This window comes from Bombina bombina, chromosome 6 (assembly GCF_027579735.1).
Source record: "Bombina bombina isolate aBomBom1 chromosome 6, aBomBom1.pri, whole genome shotgun sequence".
Classification (NCBI taxonomy): domain Eukaryota; kingdom Metazoa; phylum Chordata; class Amphibia; order Anura; family Bombinatoridae; genus Bombina; species Bombina bombina.
The window spans coordinates 833900683-833919970 of record NC_069504.1 but is presented as its reverse complement, the minus strand read 5'-3'; the positions used below and the strand labels follow the sequence as shown (position 1 = coordinate 833919970).

At 34.6% G+C, this 19288-nt stretch overlaps 1 protein-coding gene across 1 annotated transcript in view; it reads left to right on the top strand.

Annotated features, from left to right (window-relative positions):
• Positions 1-10689, top strand: part of BMP10 (bone morphogenetic protein 10) — a 56254-nt gene extending 45565 nt beyond the window's left edge. Inside the window, 1 exon segment of the mRNA XM_053716098.1 lies at positions 9755-10689. Coding sequence (XP_053572073.1) covers positions 9755-10689 — 935 coding nt within the window.
• The last annotated feature ends 8599 nt before the right edge of the window (positions 10690-19288 follow it).

Genomic DNA, 19288 nt, shown 5'->3' with positions numbered 1-19288 from the left:
GTTAATTGCTGACATGATACAAGCGTCACTAATGATCTCACTAATGATCTGAGCACCTGCAATATTTAAAATGTAGGTGCAGTGAGAATATTTAGGTATACTTCACATGCACATGCAGAGAAAAATGCTAACACTGAAATAGTGCTAACTTTTACTAGAAGCATTTTTGCCAATATATGTATATTGCAAATATGTTTCTGTTCAAAGATGTAATTAATCTATGTGCATTTAAATTTTGACCGGAATGTCCCTTTAAAGGATGGCATGCTCAAACCTTCATCAAAATGTAATATCATGCCGTTAGCATACTTTTATTAATTTATTACTTTTTAAATATATATATATATATATATATATTATAAGGTTTATATTATTATTAGTAGCTTCTGCTAAATAAATAAATACAATTAAATTAAATAATTTAAGCAATTATTACTATTTCTTTAATATGTTTTAATTCTATAAGTATTTGTTTTATTATTGAATATGATGTGTGTTATAAGTTTCATGAATCTTTCTGTTAACATTGGTACACCTAACTAAAAATATTGTATTGCTTACCAAAGTGAAAAGTATTAAAGGGATAGTAAAGCCCCCCCAATTTTTTTTTTTTTTATGATTCAGACAGAACATAAGCAGCAGCTCCCAATAATGTATGATATGTGCATATTCATTTTTTAACAAGGGATACTAAGAGAACAAAGCACATTTGAAAATAGAAGTGAATTTAAAAGTGTCTTAAAATGACACGCTCTATCTGAATCATGTACGTTTAATTTTGACTTTCCTATCCCTTTAAGTTATTCTCTTTCTATTGCTGTACATAAGCAATGGTACTATTTTTTTACTGCATAATGTATTTTGATAGCAATTATGTCACTGATGATGCGGTTGGTGATGTCAGAATATATTTATGATGTAGTTAATTCATGTTATGTCATTAATGATATTATTGGTAATCACACATAAAAAATGCTTTACTGAAGTTCAAATAATTTAGAACATAGGAAAAACAGTCATAATATGACATCACATTCTCATTGACTAACTCTGAATAGCAGATTTGTATTTCCTATGTTGTTATTAAATGGCCTGAATCCAATCTGTAATATAAAGCTCTGTCTAATCATTATCAAAAGATGTAACACACACTCTCTCTGCCAAGCTAATTTATTTGGATCCACAATACAAGCTTTTAATATGCTAAATTGCCTTAAGGCTTGTGGAGTTTTGAAGAAAGAAACTCCTTTGCAAGATAATTTTCCCATAAATTCTGCAAATTAATATCGTGTTTTACCTCTGATAATGAAATTCAGCAAATTCAATCAAATTGGACACCCTAAGGGGCCGAATTATCAATGTCTGTCTGACATGATACGCTGCAGCTTATCATGTCCGACAGACATCGCTGAAGGCAGACAGCATACGCTGTTGGCATTTAACATTGCACAAGCAGTTCTGGTGAACTGCTTGTGCAATGCCGCCCCATGCAGATTTGCGGCCAATCGGCCGCTAGCCGGGGGTGTCAATCAGCCCGATCGTATAGGATGGGGCAGATTGATGTTCGCAGCCTCAGAGCAGGCGGACCAGTTATGGAGAAGCGGCCCTTGATAAATCAGCCCCTAAGGCTCCATTGCTACACATATGGAAGATCTTTACTCTTCCAATTTTTGCCAGTTATGTATTTGGCACTATTTACCAAATTTTGACAACGTCATTGTTCAAGAATTAGGGAGATTTAAAAGGACACTAAACCAAACATTTTTCTTTAATGATTCGGGTAGAGGATACAATTTTAAACAACATTCAAATTTACTTCTATTATCTAATTTGCTTAATTCTTTAGATATCCTTTGTTGAAGAAATATCAATGCACATGGGTGAGCCAATCACACAAGGCATCTATGTGCAGCCACCAATCAGCAGCTACTGAGCCTATCTATATATGCTTTTAAGCAAAGGATATGAAGAGGATGAAGCAAATTAGATAAAAAAAAATATTTCATGATTCAAATTGAGCATACAATTTTAAACCACTTTTCAATTTACTTGAATTATCAAATTTGCTTCATTATATTGGTTTCCTTTGTTGAAGGAACAGCAATGCACTACTGGGAGCTAGTTGAACACATAGGGTTAGCCAATGAAAAAGAGGCATATATGCACAGCCCCCAATCAGGAGCTAGCCTCCAGAAGTGTATTGCTGGTCCTGAGCCTACCTAGGTATGATTTCAACAAATGATACCAAGAGAACCGAGCAAATTATATAATATAAGTAAATCAGGAAGTTGTTTAAAACAACCTTTTAAAGAATAGATTAATTAATTTGGCTGAAATAATGCATTTTGTAGTATGCTTATATAGCAAATGTCAACAGTTTAAAAATACATTTGTTCAGTCGGTTTTTTAGTTGTTATTCTACAAAATCCAATTTTAAAATGGGAGAGAGCAGATATTTTTTAAATAAGGCTACAACCAAGCCTAATGCAACTTGAAGGGACAGTCAACAACAAAATTGTTATTGCTTAAAAAGATAGATAATGCCTTTACTACCCATTCCCCAACTTTACATAACCAACATTGATATATTAATATACTTTATAACATTTAAACCTCTAAATGTCTGCCTGTTTCTAAGCCACTACAGACCGCCTCTTATCACTTGCTTTTTTATTTACTTTTCACAACAGGAGACTAATAGTTCATGTGGGCCATATAGAAAACATTGTGCTCATGCCCGTGGGTTGTGGATGAGACTGCATTGATTGGCTAAAATGCAAGTCAATAAATAATAAATAAATAGTCATGTGATCAGATTAATCAAATGTGTCAGAAAGATGGCTCATTTAAGGGAAAAGGATTCCTAGTTTAGAAACATCACAATTGCTATATAACAGTGTGCACAAATATGCAAAAAAAATATTTTAATACTGTATTGTCATGGTAACATTGTAACATAGTAGATGAGGTTGAAAAAAAACAACAGAAGTCCATTGAGTTCAACCTATACAAATCTAATTTGATTACAGCTCCATAGTAATATAGTAGATAGTCTTTTTTGTAGACTAAATGCAATATAAAAAAAATTGCATACTTTTAGAGACCTGCCATGATGCGGACAGACCATCTGAGAATAATAAAAATGTTGGCTTATATAGCCGCTAAAAGTGGGTGAATATACATCAGAGAGAGCCTAGGGTATTTCATGCTAATACAATTCTAATTTTAATGTAGGGAATGTAGAAATGTAAGATTTATAGAAGCTAAAGAAGGTATTATTTGTACATTTGAGACAAACATATTTTATATCATTTGCTTAGAGAACACCTTTATCCTATGTGATACAATTATGAAATTGTAAACTAATATAGGAGTTATAACACTCTGGTGAGTGTCACATATTTAAATCCTAATAGAGGCTGATTATTTATTTTAATAATCATGTATCATAGTCCAATTATCTCCTATCTGGTGAGATTATCTAAGAATTCTCGAGAGTAATATGAGGTCCCTCAATGAATTTTAGAAAGGTACATTTTAGAATGAGACCTGTTTATCTCACTAAGGGCCAGATTACAAGTAGAGCGCTATTTAACGCTCCCACTCGAGCGTTAACTGCGCTAGAAGTAAGCTTTGTGCACTGTGCTCGTATTATGAGTTGAAAGTAAACTGTAAACCCGACGCATGTAAAAAGCCGAACTTAGAATATTGTGTGTAACACCCTACTTGCACGCAAACACAATTGCATATTCTCAAGTTCGCTAACTTGACATGAACATATGAATATTTTACATTCTAATGTTCTTCACATTGCAGAATATGTTCTGTTTATTCATAAATACATAATCTGATGTATAAATATATATTTATTTATATATATATATATATATATATATATGTATAGATATACACAGATATATATAGGAATACGTATTTAGAAATATATAGAACATATTCTGCTATGTGCAGAACATTAGAATGTCAAATATTTACAGTAAATAAACACTATAATGCTTCTGTAATATCTTATTTATGCAATAATGAAATGTAATATATTTAATCTACTTAACTGCAAAGGGCTCTAATGCACACACATATATATATATATATATATATATATATATATATATTTATATATAAGTACATATGTATTTATGTGTTTATATGTGTCTTTAAATACATATATACACATATAAATACATATATAGACATATAGATATACATACATATAAACATTTAGCCACCAATCAGCGAGCGCTATCCTGATGCTTAACCAAAAATGGACCCGGTCCTAAGCTTACAATCCTGCTTTTCAAATAAAGATACCAAGAGAACAAAAAAAAGTGATAATAGGAGTAAATTAGAAAAGTTGCTTAAAACTGCTCCTCTATCTGAATCATGAAAGAAAATGTTTTGGTTTTTATCTCCCTTTAAGAGAATACTGAAACAAGGAATGACCCTGTCTTTTTGTTTTGTAATGGGAACTTTGTCATTAATTAATGTGATTTGATTTAGAGATATAGTGGTGAATTATCTCCAAAGCACTTGTTATTAATATAAGAGTTTGTTTCTAAAATTACCTGCAGCTAATTGCTGTGCTTGTATGATTGTTTGGCAAATAGAAAACTGCAACTTATAATAAATGTATCTAGACAGTGTAATTGCTTGACAAAAATAAAAGAATTTGTAGTTACTGTGTGGTCTATGTGCCATGTCCAATTTTTGGAATCATTAATACCTTTCCCATCTTAACCAGTGACTCATCCTTTTTGATTGATGAACCTATATTAAGTATTCTAAAAACATGGTCTATTTATGGAAATTGAGGATAATGTAAAGCAGATTATATATAATATGGAAGTCATCTCACACAAAATTCATGGTAAAACATTAGTTTTACAGATTTATATTACACACAAAATTTGTCAAAATATAAAATGTGGTATTTGAATTTTTTTTCACTATACATAAGTAAACATTTTGGGCCAGATTACGAGTGGAGAGCAAATTAACGCTCCTGATTGCTCATTAATTGCGCTAGAAGTAAGATTTTTTCCCTAGTCGGGTTGCGCTCATATTATCAGTTGAAAGTAAACTGTTTTCGATCTACCGGTAACCCGATGAGCACAAAAATCCTAAGTTAGAATATCGCTGGCGCCTTTACGTATGCCCCCATAGAAGCCATTGAAGAAAAAAAAAAACAATACCCCACTCTTGCACAAACACAATCGCATATTCTCATTTGTGCTAACCCATCATGAAAATATGAATATATGTTCTATTCATTCGTAAATCAATATTTCTTCATATATCTGATGTTTTTTGATACAATATATCTCTACCTATTTATATATATATATATATATATATATATATACACACACACACACAGTATATATATATATATATATATATATATATATATATATATATATGAAAATATATATAACTATATATAGGTATAGATAAATACAGAAATATACATAGGAATATCTATTAATAAATACATAGAACAGATTCTATCTGCAGAACATTGGAATGTGAAATATTTACAGTAAATACATAGCTAAAACCTTTATTAAATATGAATATTGCATAACTATGCTTTTACATGTTTTCATCTACTTAACTGCAAAAGGCTCCAATGCACTTCTATATGTATATGTATACATATGAATTTATATGTTTATATGTGTCTATTTGTCTGTAAATACATATATACACCTATTAATACATATGTACACATATATAGACTTATATATAACACACAGAGAAAACCCAGCACTCACTTACAAGCTTGCATTGTGTGGCTGTTTTAGGGTCTCAGGTATTGGAAAGGACCTTGACGTGGTACCTGAGCTTGTCCCATTTGGCCAGATGCGGTAACTAACCTTTCCATTTTTGCTTTTAAATCTTAGCTGAGAGCTTGTAAGTGAGTGCTGGGTTTTCTCTGTGTGTTGTATTAATTTGTTTTGTAATTTTCCCTATGGTTCTTGCACCCAGAACTGTCTGGGGTTAACTGCTTGTGGCTCTGGGGAAAGCACAGCTTCCTGTGAGTGCCAGTGGCACCCAGGGCTGAGCATGTTGCAGGGTCATGGGATGTGTACCCGGTCCGGTAAGAGAGTGCAGTTCCCTTCCGTGTTTTGTATATGTCTAGGGTGATTACATATTCCTGTGCACCCTTCCTTTGTTTTCAGTTTGTTTGGATTTGAAAGCTTGCATTGTGTGGCTGTTTTAGGGTCTCAGGTATTGGAAAGGACCTTGACGTGGTACCTGAGCTTGTCCCATTTGGCCAGATGCAGTAACTAACCTTTCCATTTTTGCTTTTAAATCTTAGCTGAGAGCTTGTAAGTGAGTGCTGGGTTTTCTCTGTGTGTTGTATTAATTTGTTTTGTAATTTTCCCTATGGTTCTTGCACCCAGACCTGTCTGGGGTTAACTGCTTGTGGCTCTGGGGACAGCACAGCTTCCTGTGAGTGCCAGTGGCACCCAGGGCTGAGCATGTTGCAGGGTCATGGGATGTGTACTCGGTCCGGTATGAGAGTGCAGTTCCCTTCCGTGTTTTGTAGACTTATATATATGTATATGTATGTATGTATCTCAATGTTAAAGCTGGCTTAGTGCTCCTATCTTTGAGCCTTTATAACTTTTGTGTGCAATATTGTTATTGAATTATTAGACAGTGTCATTATGAGTGTAACTATACTTTGTAATGTATTTTTGATTTGTTTTGTGCAACGTTTTAGTTTTGCAAAACAGTTAACCAGGGCTCTGAAGTCACGGTAATCATTCTAGTTTATATCGCAATTGCACTAACACGATCGCGTTTACTTTTAACTGGTAATACGAGCAGTAAGCCCGATGAGCGTAAACCCTCATGATAAACCCCTTAATACTCGGGTGCAAAGTATACGCTCCACTCGCAATCTAGCCCTTTATGTGAAATATAATTTTGAACTTCATGTGCCTTAAAGTGACAGTAAATCTGAGCGTATAAAAAATGCTAGGATTTACCATCACTAAAAGAGGACTTTCAGTGATTACTTAGTAAAAAAAAACATGGTGCTAAACCCACCTTTTCTGTGCCGTGGCGCCTTTAAATCAGCGCCTCCGGCTTCCCACAGCACAGCGCACTTTTTTTAATGAGGTGACATTTCCATCTCTAAACCAATAGCCTTGCTAGTCATCTTACAGTGTTCTGTATGGTAGCATGGCTATTGGTTTAGAGGTGGAAACATCACCTCATTGGTAAAGAGCGCTGTGCCGTGGGTGGCCGAAGCCTCTAACTTTAGCGAGGAGCTGTGGCACTTAAAGGGTGAGTTTAGTACCCTTTTTTTTACTGAGTGATCACTGATCATGATCTCAAGCTGAAGGTTAGTATATTCAGGAGTAATTTGAGGAAGCTCTTCTTTATAGAAAGGGTGATTGATTCATGGAATAAACTTCCACAAGAGGTAGTAATGACAAACACTGTGGGGTACTTTAAGCATGCCTGGGATAAACATATCGGGCAGACTTGCTGGGCCTATGGCTCTTATCTGCCATCAATATCTATGTTTCTTTTCTTTTTTTTTAGTGATGGTAATAAATCCTAGCATTTTTTTAAATGCTCAGATTTTCCATCACTTTAAATGCTTCTAGCACATATAAATTAAGTGTGCCGTATATGCACTGTTTATTATTACAAATAATTTTACAATGGTTTAGACATTTTTTAACATTGAAATCTGCACCTCTAAAACTCCCCCATGTGCCTGAGAGTGTATTTACCCACTGATTGTTAGGTATGCTACTGAGTACTAGCAGGATTTACAAAAACAAACTAGTGCATATTGTGTACCCATCAATTAATTCCATTGTAAGCTCAAAGACTGGCGCTAAGACAATGCACATATTTAAGAAAGTTTATTATGAAACCACACAAGGTCATGGTGAAATCCCATGAACATATGATGAAGTCCCTCTCGATCACAGTAAAGCAAAGTGTGAATTCTGCTGTAATGCTGATTGGCTGTTTTTGTACCATGTAGATAAAGAACATTGCTTACATTATATTTACCCTGGTGAGTTGATTTTAGTTTTATATAAAGAAAAACCTAGGTATAAAGAATATCATAAGACTTTCTCATAGCTGCTTCAAGAATAAATTAAAGTTTATGTTAAGTAACTTGTCCCATTTAAAAAAAGCTTATTAATTAAACCTTTTTTTTTTTTTTTTAATGCACTTTGTATTGCAATAGTATATTGTTTTTGACAATCACTTCCAGATAATATATGTAACAAACATAAGACTGGGCTTTTGTGGTATGTCAGCAAAATCAACAGTGACATAAAGACATTGTTGTTATTAACTTTATTGATAAACAAATACATATGACATTAATTGCACTTAGAAAGGTGGTGAAATGTGAACTATAATTGCAAACATTAACTGGAATACTAACTATTCTCAGTTAATTATGCATTGTTTTCTTACAAAATAACACACAGCGTTCACTAAACCGATTCATATTCTTTTTTATACCCCATTTTTATACACTTATATTTTTATTCTCCCCAAAATCCCTAAGCAATACCCTCTAATACCCAATTGTAAAAAAGCTAATTTATTTTCACTATATTTTTGTTCTTTTAATTAATCTTTACTACGTTAATGAAGAGGTTTTAAATAAAGTTTTGAAAATAACCAATTTTTGGTAGGTAATTTTATGCCACTGACATTTAAACAGCAGTCTTTAGATGCTTAACCTGATTTAGTCTCACGTTATGTTCTAAATTCATATATTCTTCCACTTCAGACAAGTGTGTGAATGTTCTGACCACAAGTTCCCAAGCAGGAAAGGTGCTAACAGCACGGGACTGAACTGCAAACAGTGTGAGGAGACGCTAAGCAGACCTCCCTGCTCAGCTGGTATATATAATACTCAGCAGGTCTATTTCAGGGTATATGTTCTTAACAACTAAAAAGATGTGTATGGGGGGAAGGAGATGAGTAGGGAGTTATGTGTGTATAATATGATGAGAGATTAGATGAGGTAAAAGCCATCCTTGAAACATCAATAAACATATTTACCATTGTTTATCTATATTATATATTGCTTTTGTATATTTCTTTATTGTGGAAAAGTATTACATCTCAGATTATAACTTTGCTTTACATACACAATGTTGTTTTTATATATCAACAAATGTATCTGTCACACACAGGTTGACATTCATTTAATTTTATATATTTATTATAATTTTCATTATCATTTCCAGAGGACATATTCATTTAGAACTCTTTAAATGTCCAGAGACTTCCTGGTTTTCCATCTAGGCATGCCAATCAATGTCCACATAATATAACCCACTGTTCTAGTTCTTATCATAGCTGAAATACTTTCCCTTCTCTTCAGAATGACATTTTCTGGCATAGTTATGTTATTGTTAATGTTTCATTCAATTTAATTAAACAAAAAAATAATACAAAAAAATAATACAAAAAAATAATATATATATATATATATATATATATATATATATATATATATATATATATATATATTATAGGGTTGTGGAAAAGACTAACATTTAAATAAAAATGAAAATTTGTTTGGGGTAGAGATAATACAAACTGAGTGGAGTGTTCATGAAATAACCCAGATAGAAAAGAGTGACCCAAAAGATCTACTTATATAGTTATGTTTTAAACTGTATGACCAAGTTTTTATATAATTAAAATAATTAATTTTGCTTTTATTATTTTTTTGCAGATTTCTCCATGTCCTACAGCGATGTAATTGGGGTGAGAAAATACCCTTTGCTTTTTAACATGTCTATTCCACACCATGAGGAAATGGTAATGGCTGAATTGAAACTCTACATGCTTGTACCAAATGCCAGGATGAAGTATGATGGTGTGAACAGGAAAGTCACCATCTATGAAATACATATTGAACAAGATGGTACGAGAAAGGCATCTGAACTGGCATCTAGGTTGGTCTACAAAACCAAAAGTGAATGGGAAATGTTTGATATCACAGAGGTGGTTCGACGCTGGAGTAGATCAGAATTGACTACTCACAAGTTAGAAATACATTTACAAAATTCAGATGTTGATATAGAAGCAACTGGAGACGGGAACCTAGACATAGATATAAGGCCAGAGACAAAGCAAGAACCACTACTTATTGTTTTTTCAGATGACCAAAGCAGTGACCGGAAAGAAGAAAAAGAGGAATTAAATGACATGATCAGTCATGAACAGGAACTTGGTCAGGATAATGATAATCTTGGAAACTTAGGCAATATGCCCAGCGAGGAGTCATTACTGCAGATGAGATCCAACATCATTTATGATGCCAGCTCCCGAATCAGGAGGAATGCCAAGGGTAACTATTGCAAAAAGACCTCACTCTACATCGACTTCAAAGAGATTGGATGGGACTCCTGGATTATTGCCCCATCAGGATATGAGGCCTATGAGTGCCGAGGTGTTTGCTCTTACCCTCTAACGGAACATGTCACACCAACAAAACACGCAATAGTGCAGACACTAGTCCATATGAAGAATGCGCAGAGGGCATCAAAAGCCTGTTGTGTTGCAACAAAACTCGACCCAATATCCATTCTCTACTTGGATGCAGGAGTGGTTACCTACAAGTACAAATATGAAGGCATGGTAGTGTCAGAGTGTGGTTGCAGATAGTAGTAACAAAGTATGTGTACACAAGTTTTTGTTTTGTGTAAATATGTACATTTTGTATTTCCTTATTTAAAGAGTTTATTTAAGAATGTGTGTACAGATAATATATGTTTTTAAAATTGTTTAATAGAGTTCAAATCGTGCCTTTAATTAAATCAAGATGTGAACTGTAAGGTGCACTATTGTAAAATACAGCTTCATAATGATGATACATTTATAAACAGGCTAAACTGCTAGTAATCTTCTTCATATATGCCACCCAACAATTTGGAAGCAGACTGATTTAGATAGCAGTTCAGGACTACAATGCACTCAGGAACTAAGTCCCACTGTTGATAATGAATTTTAACTTCTGCAATGCTCTTTTTTATTCAATAAAGACAAATATGAGTAAACCTCCATATCCATCAATTCTGGACAAATCATGTGATTATACTGGATATAATATCAATGATATGGCATTAAATCCATCAATTCTGGACAAATCATGTGATTATACTGTGATTATACTGGATATAATATAAATGATATGGCATTAAATAAACCAACAGCAATATGCTAAGTAGCAAACAAATCCAATGTGTATCACTTTAACTGTGATGTATATAAATCTTTTGTGACCAGCTGTTGCTTGTGTTTGTAATGTTTCATTTTATTTTGGCACACAAATCTTTCTTTTATTTATAGCTCAGTGCAAAACCCTGTATGTGTACATATCACATTGGTGGTTGAAAAGTAAATTCAGCTAATGCTTGATAAAGCTTTGAAACAAATTAAAATGTTTTTATGTGGCATTTGAAAGCAGAAGTTTATATTAATGAAATATTAACAGCCTGCTGTTAAATGTGTTTGTAGTTGAATTTTATTGGATATATTCATGTTAAATTGGCACTGGTCCTTGGGTTAATATTATCAAATAGAATATTGAAAGTGCTGCATGCTAAATGATGTGCAAATTGGTCTTGCTGTATTAATACACAATAATGATAACGTTACAAATTCTGCAAGGTCATTGTGGCAAAACACATATAGATGATCCTATACTGTGTGTTCAATCAGTTCTGTATGGCTCTATTTGTCACTGAGAGCATTAGCAGATCTTATTTTAATGACTAGCATATTTGTACCAAGGGCAACACTGTTCTATGTTTATCTCATTCAGACAAAATAAATATGAAATAAATTGTAGCACCCCCATACCGCTCCTTAAAGGATATAAAACTTCAAAAATGCATTTAATTTATTTCATGATTCAGCATTAAACAAATATGCAATTTACTTTACTATTATTACTATTTACTATAATAAAATGTGCTTTGTTCTCTTGTTATCTTTTGTTGAAGAAGCAGCAATGCTCTTCTGTGAGCTTGCTGAATACATCAGGTGAGCCAATGACAAGAGGCATATATATATATATATATATATACATACAGAAACCAATCATCAGCTAGCTCCCAGTAGTGCATTGTTGCTCCTGGGCCTACATATGTCTGCTATTTAACAGAGGATATTAAGAGAACAAAGTAAATTAAACAATAGAAGTAAAAGGAAAAGGGCAAGTTGTTCAAGGTTCAATGCTCTATCGAAATCATGAAAGTTTAAAGGGACAGTGTGCTGTAAAAAATCCTCCCCCTTTAATTTGATCCCAGTCATTCATTTGACCTTCTGGGGTGTATTAAATTGTGTAAAAAATATCTCTACCTTTATTTTGGTATTTCACATAGCTGATGTTGCCTGTGGTATCCCTGTCTCTCCTGAACATTTAAATGCTTAAGTACTAGCTATAAAAAAGGGGCGCGATCCGATATAGATCGTAGTTTGCGGCGCAAGCGAGGGAACCGGCGTCGCCCGCAGTTTCAGCTCGCAACTCGAGCTATCCTATATAAGTCGCCGTCAGATGCTAACGTGCCGTAAGTCTGACAAACCAGCGATGTCCAGAAATCTGCTCAAGTACAAATTTCTGGCGTCGCCAGTGACTTACGGCACGTTAGAAACTGTCGGCGCCTACAAAACCTGACTAAAGTCTAAATCACCCGCACTGTCTAACACGCCTCCCAAACCTAGCCCGACAAGTCTAACACGCCTCCCTAACATAGCCCGACACGTCTAACCCTCTATCCGCTATCCCCCCTCACTAGCCTAACAATAAAATATGTATTAACCCCTAAACCGCCGCCAGCTATGTTAAATCTATAACCCCCTAAAGTGAGCCCCTAACACCGCCGCCATCTACCTTACCTACCCCCTAAAGTGAGCCCCTACCCCGCCCCTATTTTAAAATTATTAACCCCTAATCTAATCCCCCTACCCCGCCGCCATCTGTATTAAATTATTTAACCCCTAAAATACTAAACTATCCCTACCACTAAACCTAAGTCTAACCCTACAAATAGCCCTGAAAAGGGCTTTTTGCGTGGCATTGCCCCAAAGTAACAGCTCTTTTACCAGCCCTTAAAAGGGCTTTTTGCGGGCCATGCCCCAAAGTAACAGCTCTTTTGCCAGCCCTTAAAAGGGCTTTTGGCGGGGCTTTGTCACAAAGTAAACTGCTCTTTTGCCTACAATCTACATCCCCCTACACCGCGGCCACCTATAATAAATGTATTAACCCCTAATCTAATCCCCCTACACCGCCGCCAGCTATATTAACTATATTAACCCTAATTATATTAGGGTTAATATAGTTATATTATATATATTAACTATATTAACCCTAATTATATTAGGGTTCATATAGTTAATATCGTTATTATAATTATATATATATATTAAGTATAATAATCCTATCTAACTCTAACATCCTAACTAAACTCTTATTAAAATAAATCTAATATTAATATTATTAATTAAAATATTCCTATTTAAATCTAAATACTTACCTATAAAATAAAACCTAAGATAGCTACAATATAATTAATAATTACATTATAGCTATGTTAGGGTTTATATTTATTTTACAGGTAAATTGTTAATTATTTTAACTAGGTATAATAGCTATTAAATAGTTATGAACTATTTAATATCTACCTAGTTAAAATAATTACCCAATTACCTGTAAAATAAATCCTAACCTAAGTTACAAATACACCTACACTATCAATAAATTAAATAAACTACAAATATCTATCTAAAAATACAATTAAATAAACTAAACTAAATTACAAAAAAAAACAAACACTAAATTACAAAAAATAAAAAAAAGATTACAAGATTTTTAAGCTAATTCCTCCGGCGATGTCTTCCTCCAAGCGGCAAAGAAGAATTCTTCCTCTGGCGACGTCTTCCTCCAAGCGGCAGCAAAGTCTTCTTCCTTCCGGCAACATCTTCCATGAAGCGGCATCTTCAATCTTCTTTCTTCGCTCCGCCACCGTGGAGCATCCATCCCGGCCGACGACTGAACGACGAATGAGGTACCTTTAAATGACGTCATCCAAGATGGCGTCCGCCGAATTCCGATTGGCTGACAGGATTCTATCAGCCAATCGTAATTAAGTTAGAAAAATCTGATTGGCTGATTGAATCAGCCAATCAGATTCAAGTTCAATCCGATTGGCTGAACCAATCAGCCAATCGGATTGAACTTGAATCTGATTGGCTGATTCAATCAGCCAATCAGATTTTTCTAACTTAATTCCGATTGGCTGATAGAATCCTATCAGCCAATCGGAATTCGGCGGACGCCATCTTGGATGACGTCATTTAAAAGTACCTCATTCGTCGTTCAGTCGTCGGCTGGGATGGATGCTCCGCGGTGGCGGAGCGAAGAAAGAAGATTGAAGATGCCGCTTCATGGAAGATGTTGCCGGAAGGAAGAAGACTTTGCTGCCGCTTGGAGGAAGACATCGCCGGAGGAAGAATTCTTCTTTGCCGCTTGGAGGAAGACATCGCCGGAGGAAGAATTCTTCTTTGCTGCTTGGAGCAAGACATCGCCCGGATCGGATTAGGAGTTCGGCCCGGTGTGGTGAAGACAAGGTAGGGAGATCTTCAGGGGGGTAGTGTTAGGCTTTTTTAAGGGGGGTTTGGGTGGGTTTAGAATAGGGGTATGTGGGTGGTGGGTTGTAATGGGGGGGGGTATTGTATATGTTTTTAAATGCAAAAGAGCTGAATTATTTGGGGCATGCCCCCACAAAAGACCCTTTTAAGGGCTGGTAAGGTAAAGAGCTTTGAACTTGTTTTAATTTAGAATAGGGCAGGGAATTTTTTTTATTTTGGGGGGCTTTATTATTTTATTAGGGGGCTTAGAATAGGTGTAATTAGCTTAAAAATCTTGTAATCTTTTTTTTATTTTTTGTAATTTAGTGTTTGTTTGTTTTTTGTAATTTAGTTTAGTTTATTTAATTGTATTTTTAGATAGATATTTGTAGTTTATTTAATTTATTGATAGTGTAGGTGTATTTGTAACTTAGGTTAGGATTTATTTTACAGGTAATTGGGTAATTATTTTAACTAGGTAGATATTAAATAGTTCATAACTATTTAATAGCTATTATACCTAGTTAAAATAATTAACAATTTACCTGTAAAATAAATATTAACCCTAACATAGCTACAATGTAATTATTAATTATATTGTAGCTATCTTAGGGTTTATTTTATAGGTAAGTATTTAGATTTAAATAGGAATATTTTAGTTTATAATATGAATTAGATTAATTTAATATAAATTTAGTTAGGGGTGTTAGGGTTAGATAGAGTTAATATAGTTAATATAAATACTATAGTAACTATATTAACTATATTAACCCTAATATAATTAGGGTTAATATAGTTAATATATATAATGTAATACCTATACTAACTATAATATACTTAGGGTTAATATAGATAATATAGCTGGCGGCGGGGTAGGTAGATTAAATTAGGGGTTAATCATTTTAATAGAGATGGCGGCGGTGTAAGGGGCTTACATTAGGGGTTAATAATATTAATATAGCTGGCGGCGGTATAGGGGGATAAGATTAGGGGTTAATAATTTTTATATAGGTGGCGGCGGTGTAAGGGGTCAGATTAGGGGATAGATAAGGTAGATGGCGGCGGTTTTAGGGGCTCACAGTAGGGGGTTAATTTATGTAGATGGCGGCGGGGTCCGGGAGCGGCGGTTTTAGGGGTTAATAACTTTATTAGGGATTTCGGGGGGGGGGGGGGATCGCGGTTGACAGGAAGATAGACATTGCGCATGCGTTAGGTGTTAGGTTTTTATTTAGCAGATCGCGGGTGACAGGTAGATAGACATTGCGCATGCGTTAGGTGTTAGGTTTCTTTTCTAGTTAGTTTAGGGAGTTACGGGGCTCCAATAGTCAGCGTAAGGCTTCTTACGGCTGCTTTTTGTGGTGAGGTGAAAATGGAGTAAGATTTCTCCATTTTTGCCACGTAAGTCCTTACGCTGCATATTGGATACCAAACTGCGCTGGTTTGGTATACCTGCCTATGGCCCAAAAAACTACGGGCGACGGCAGAAATATACGCGCGTAACTTCTAGGTTACGCCGTATATGTGATACTAAACCAGCGTAAATATTGGCGTCGCCGGCTTTTGCGGGCGACGATTTTTATCGGATCGACCCCAAGATATGTAAACATGGCCAGCAGAAGTTACACTCCTAGTAGCAGATGTTAATTTTAATAGTTCTGTCTAAGTATTGGGCTTTGCTATACAGACAAAGATAAGATAATGAAACGTGTGTAGAAAAAATTATAAAATAAGGAGATCTGAGTTTCTGGCAAGCTCAGTTCATTTTAATATGTTGTGGTATAAAAGAACAATGCCAGCTATTTCATATATAAAAAATAAAATTTAAAGAGCACATTCTCATATATTTTATACTCTGTTTCTGGTATAACTAGTCATTGGAAACACATTAAGGGCACTTTAATCAAATGTAATCTCTATAACAACTTATATATACTACAATATCACTGAGTGTGAAACTAAAACATAACATTAAATAGCAACCAATTAAAATGTTGATGGTTTCAAATACAACATTTTACCAGAATAAACAGTATCTATTATAAGTCTCATTACTTGTGCATGCAAATAATATATAGCCACAAAAAAAAATCTATGTTGAACCTAAGCAATTAGAGAGCTAGACATCTAAATGGGCACCTACAACATGAATATAAAAAATGCTATGCAAATCACAATCAATGACTGTTAAATATCCCTAAAATAAGGAACCAAATTGGGCGGCCACTAACTAGTCTGATGTATCAAGACACAATCATTTATTTAAAAAAGCTATTTAAAAAAATAAACAGCAAAACAGTTGCAAGATTACATAAAAAAAACAAAGGCACAATACAAACCGAATTAGGGGAGACACAAACAAAACGCCTGACGCGCATTGCGCTTGTGGCTTTGTGAAAGGCAGTCTTTAATGGTACTTTTCTTTCACATTTTTAAAATTAGCTTTGCTTGCATCTAGCACCACATATTTTTATCTTTATTATGACTTACTCAGGTGTGTCCGAAAGATATAAAGGGCTCTTTCACTAGACATCTAAGCATTGGCCAGAAGACCACAAGACTGTGTGATTTGCAATTTCCCTCTCAAATAGTGATAGTATGGGCTTAAGATAAAGGCACATAGCATTCCAAATGAAAATGTTCTAATATGTTAGACGGTTATTGTATTATTGCTTACATATTACTAGCTAGAATGCACTCCTAGGGGTAGATTTATTAAACAGCGGATGCTGCAATCTATACCCGAAGTTTCCGGCTTCCCGGAAACAGAAGTTAAAGGGCCACTAAACCCAAAATCTTTCTTTCATGATTCAGATAGAGAATAGAAATTTAAACAACATTACAATTTACTTCCATAATTTATTTTGCTTCATTTTTTAAATATCCTTATTTGAAGAAAAAGCAATGCACATGGTGAGCCAATCAAATAATGCTTCTATGTGCAGCAACTAATCAGCAGCTAGTGAGCATATCTAGATATGCTTTCCATCAAAGAATATCAAGAGAATAAAACAAATTAGATAATATAAGTAAATTAGAAAGATGTTTAACATTGCATTCTCTTTCTAAATCATAAAAGAAAAAATGTGGGTGGCATGTCCCTTTAAGAAGCAACGGTCGTAAGATTGGCCACGAATGTGCAGGGTGCGGCATTTCTCAAGCATTTCACCAGAAATGCTTGTGCAATGTTAAATACTGACAGCGTATGCTGTTGGCATTTAGCGATGTCAGGCGGACATGATTCACTACATTTGTTAAATCGGCCCCCTAGGGCCTAGCTAAACAAGTGGTGAGCCAATGGCAAGAGTCATATGTGCTTAACCACCAATCACCATCTTGCTTCCAGTAGTACATTGCTGCTCCTAAGCCTACATAGGTATGCCAAGAGAATTAAGTTAATTTGATAATAGAAGTAAATTGAAAAGCCTATTAAAATTGCATTTTCTATCTGAAACATGAGAGTTCAATTTTGACTTACATACAACTTTCAAATAAATGTAAAAATATGTTTTGCACAATTATATCCTGCACCACCACAGGGGATTCAGCACAAGTCAAATTTTGGTCAAATTTGAAATGAGCATAGAATAGATGTATCTATGTAATATATTTGTATTAACAAAATGCTTCAAATGAAAGTAATTACTGTTTTCAGTGGTATATGCACATATGCTGTGAATGCTCTGCACACCAACATTCAAACACTACGCCTGCTTAGCGAATCAGAGGTGACTTATATGATCTACACTTGCTGGTACAGTAGTCACCATTACTTGTTCTCTGAGTGGCAACAGTGTTCAAATTAGGTTATTATCAGCATATGTGTGTATGCCGCTTAAACAGTGATAGCACAAATATGTTGCAAAACTGCTTCTATATTATGTCCTGTTACAGTAAGATAAATTTCACATACAAGCTTAGATTTTCTTATGTTTAGCACATGTGTAAGTAGATCACAAACTTACCTCGTCTCAATAGCTCTACGTTGCATAATAAGCAATAGCGAGCAATAGTGTCAGGGGTAGACTTTCACCCAATCCCCTTACCTGCCAGCTGTGTCTCCTTAAAATACTTGCAGGGCCATTTAAAGATGGTCGCCACATTGACATCTAGAAGCAGCCATGTTTGATGTAAAATAGAAACTTGCGTCTATTTCACATTAATCTAAGACCAGTTGTGGATCCCTACTCAACCACGGACCCTTGGTCTGTGAACTATTTCCTGATAGGTCAGTTCAGTGACACATGGCACCCCCACTAGACAACCAGGGATTTTTTGAACAGCAATAAAATGAATGAATAAATCAGCTGGTAACCTTAGGACCTGTAAATCATAATGCCATATAATTATCCATCAAAATAGAGGGCAAAGATCACTCAAGTTAAACCAGAAATGTTGTTATTTTTGCACTCATATTGCAAGCTGAAAGAATTTCATTATCACTCTAGCGTAAGTCTTGGGTTCGCTAATATCTGGATGTTGGGTAGCACTTTTACGTAACAGACTTCAATGGGGTCACGCTGTAGAACTATTTCAAAAGCACTAATCTAAAGGTGTGCTAAACCTCAAATTAAGTAATTATATATTATAGTGTTGAAACATGAATTAAACACTACACACATGTATATAAATTATA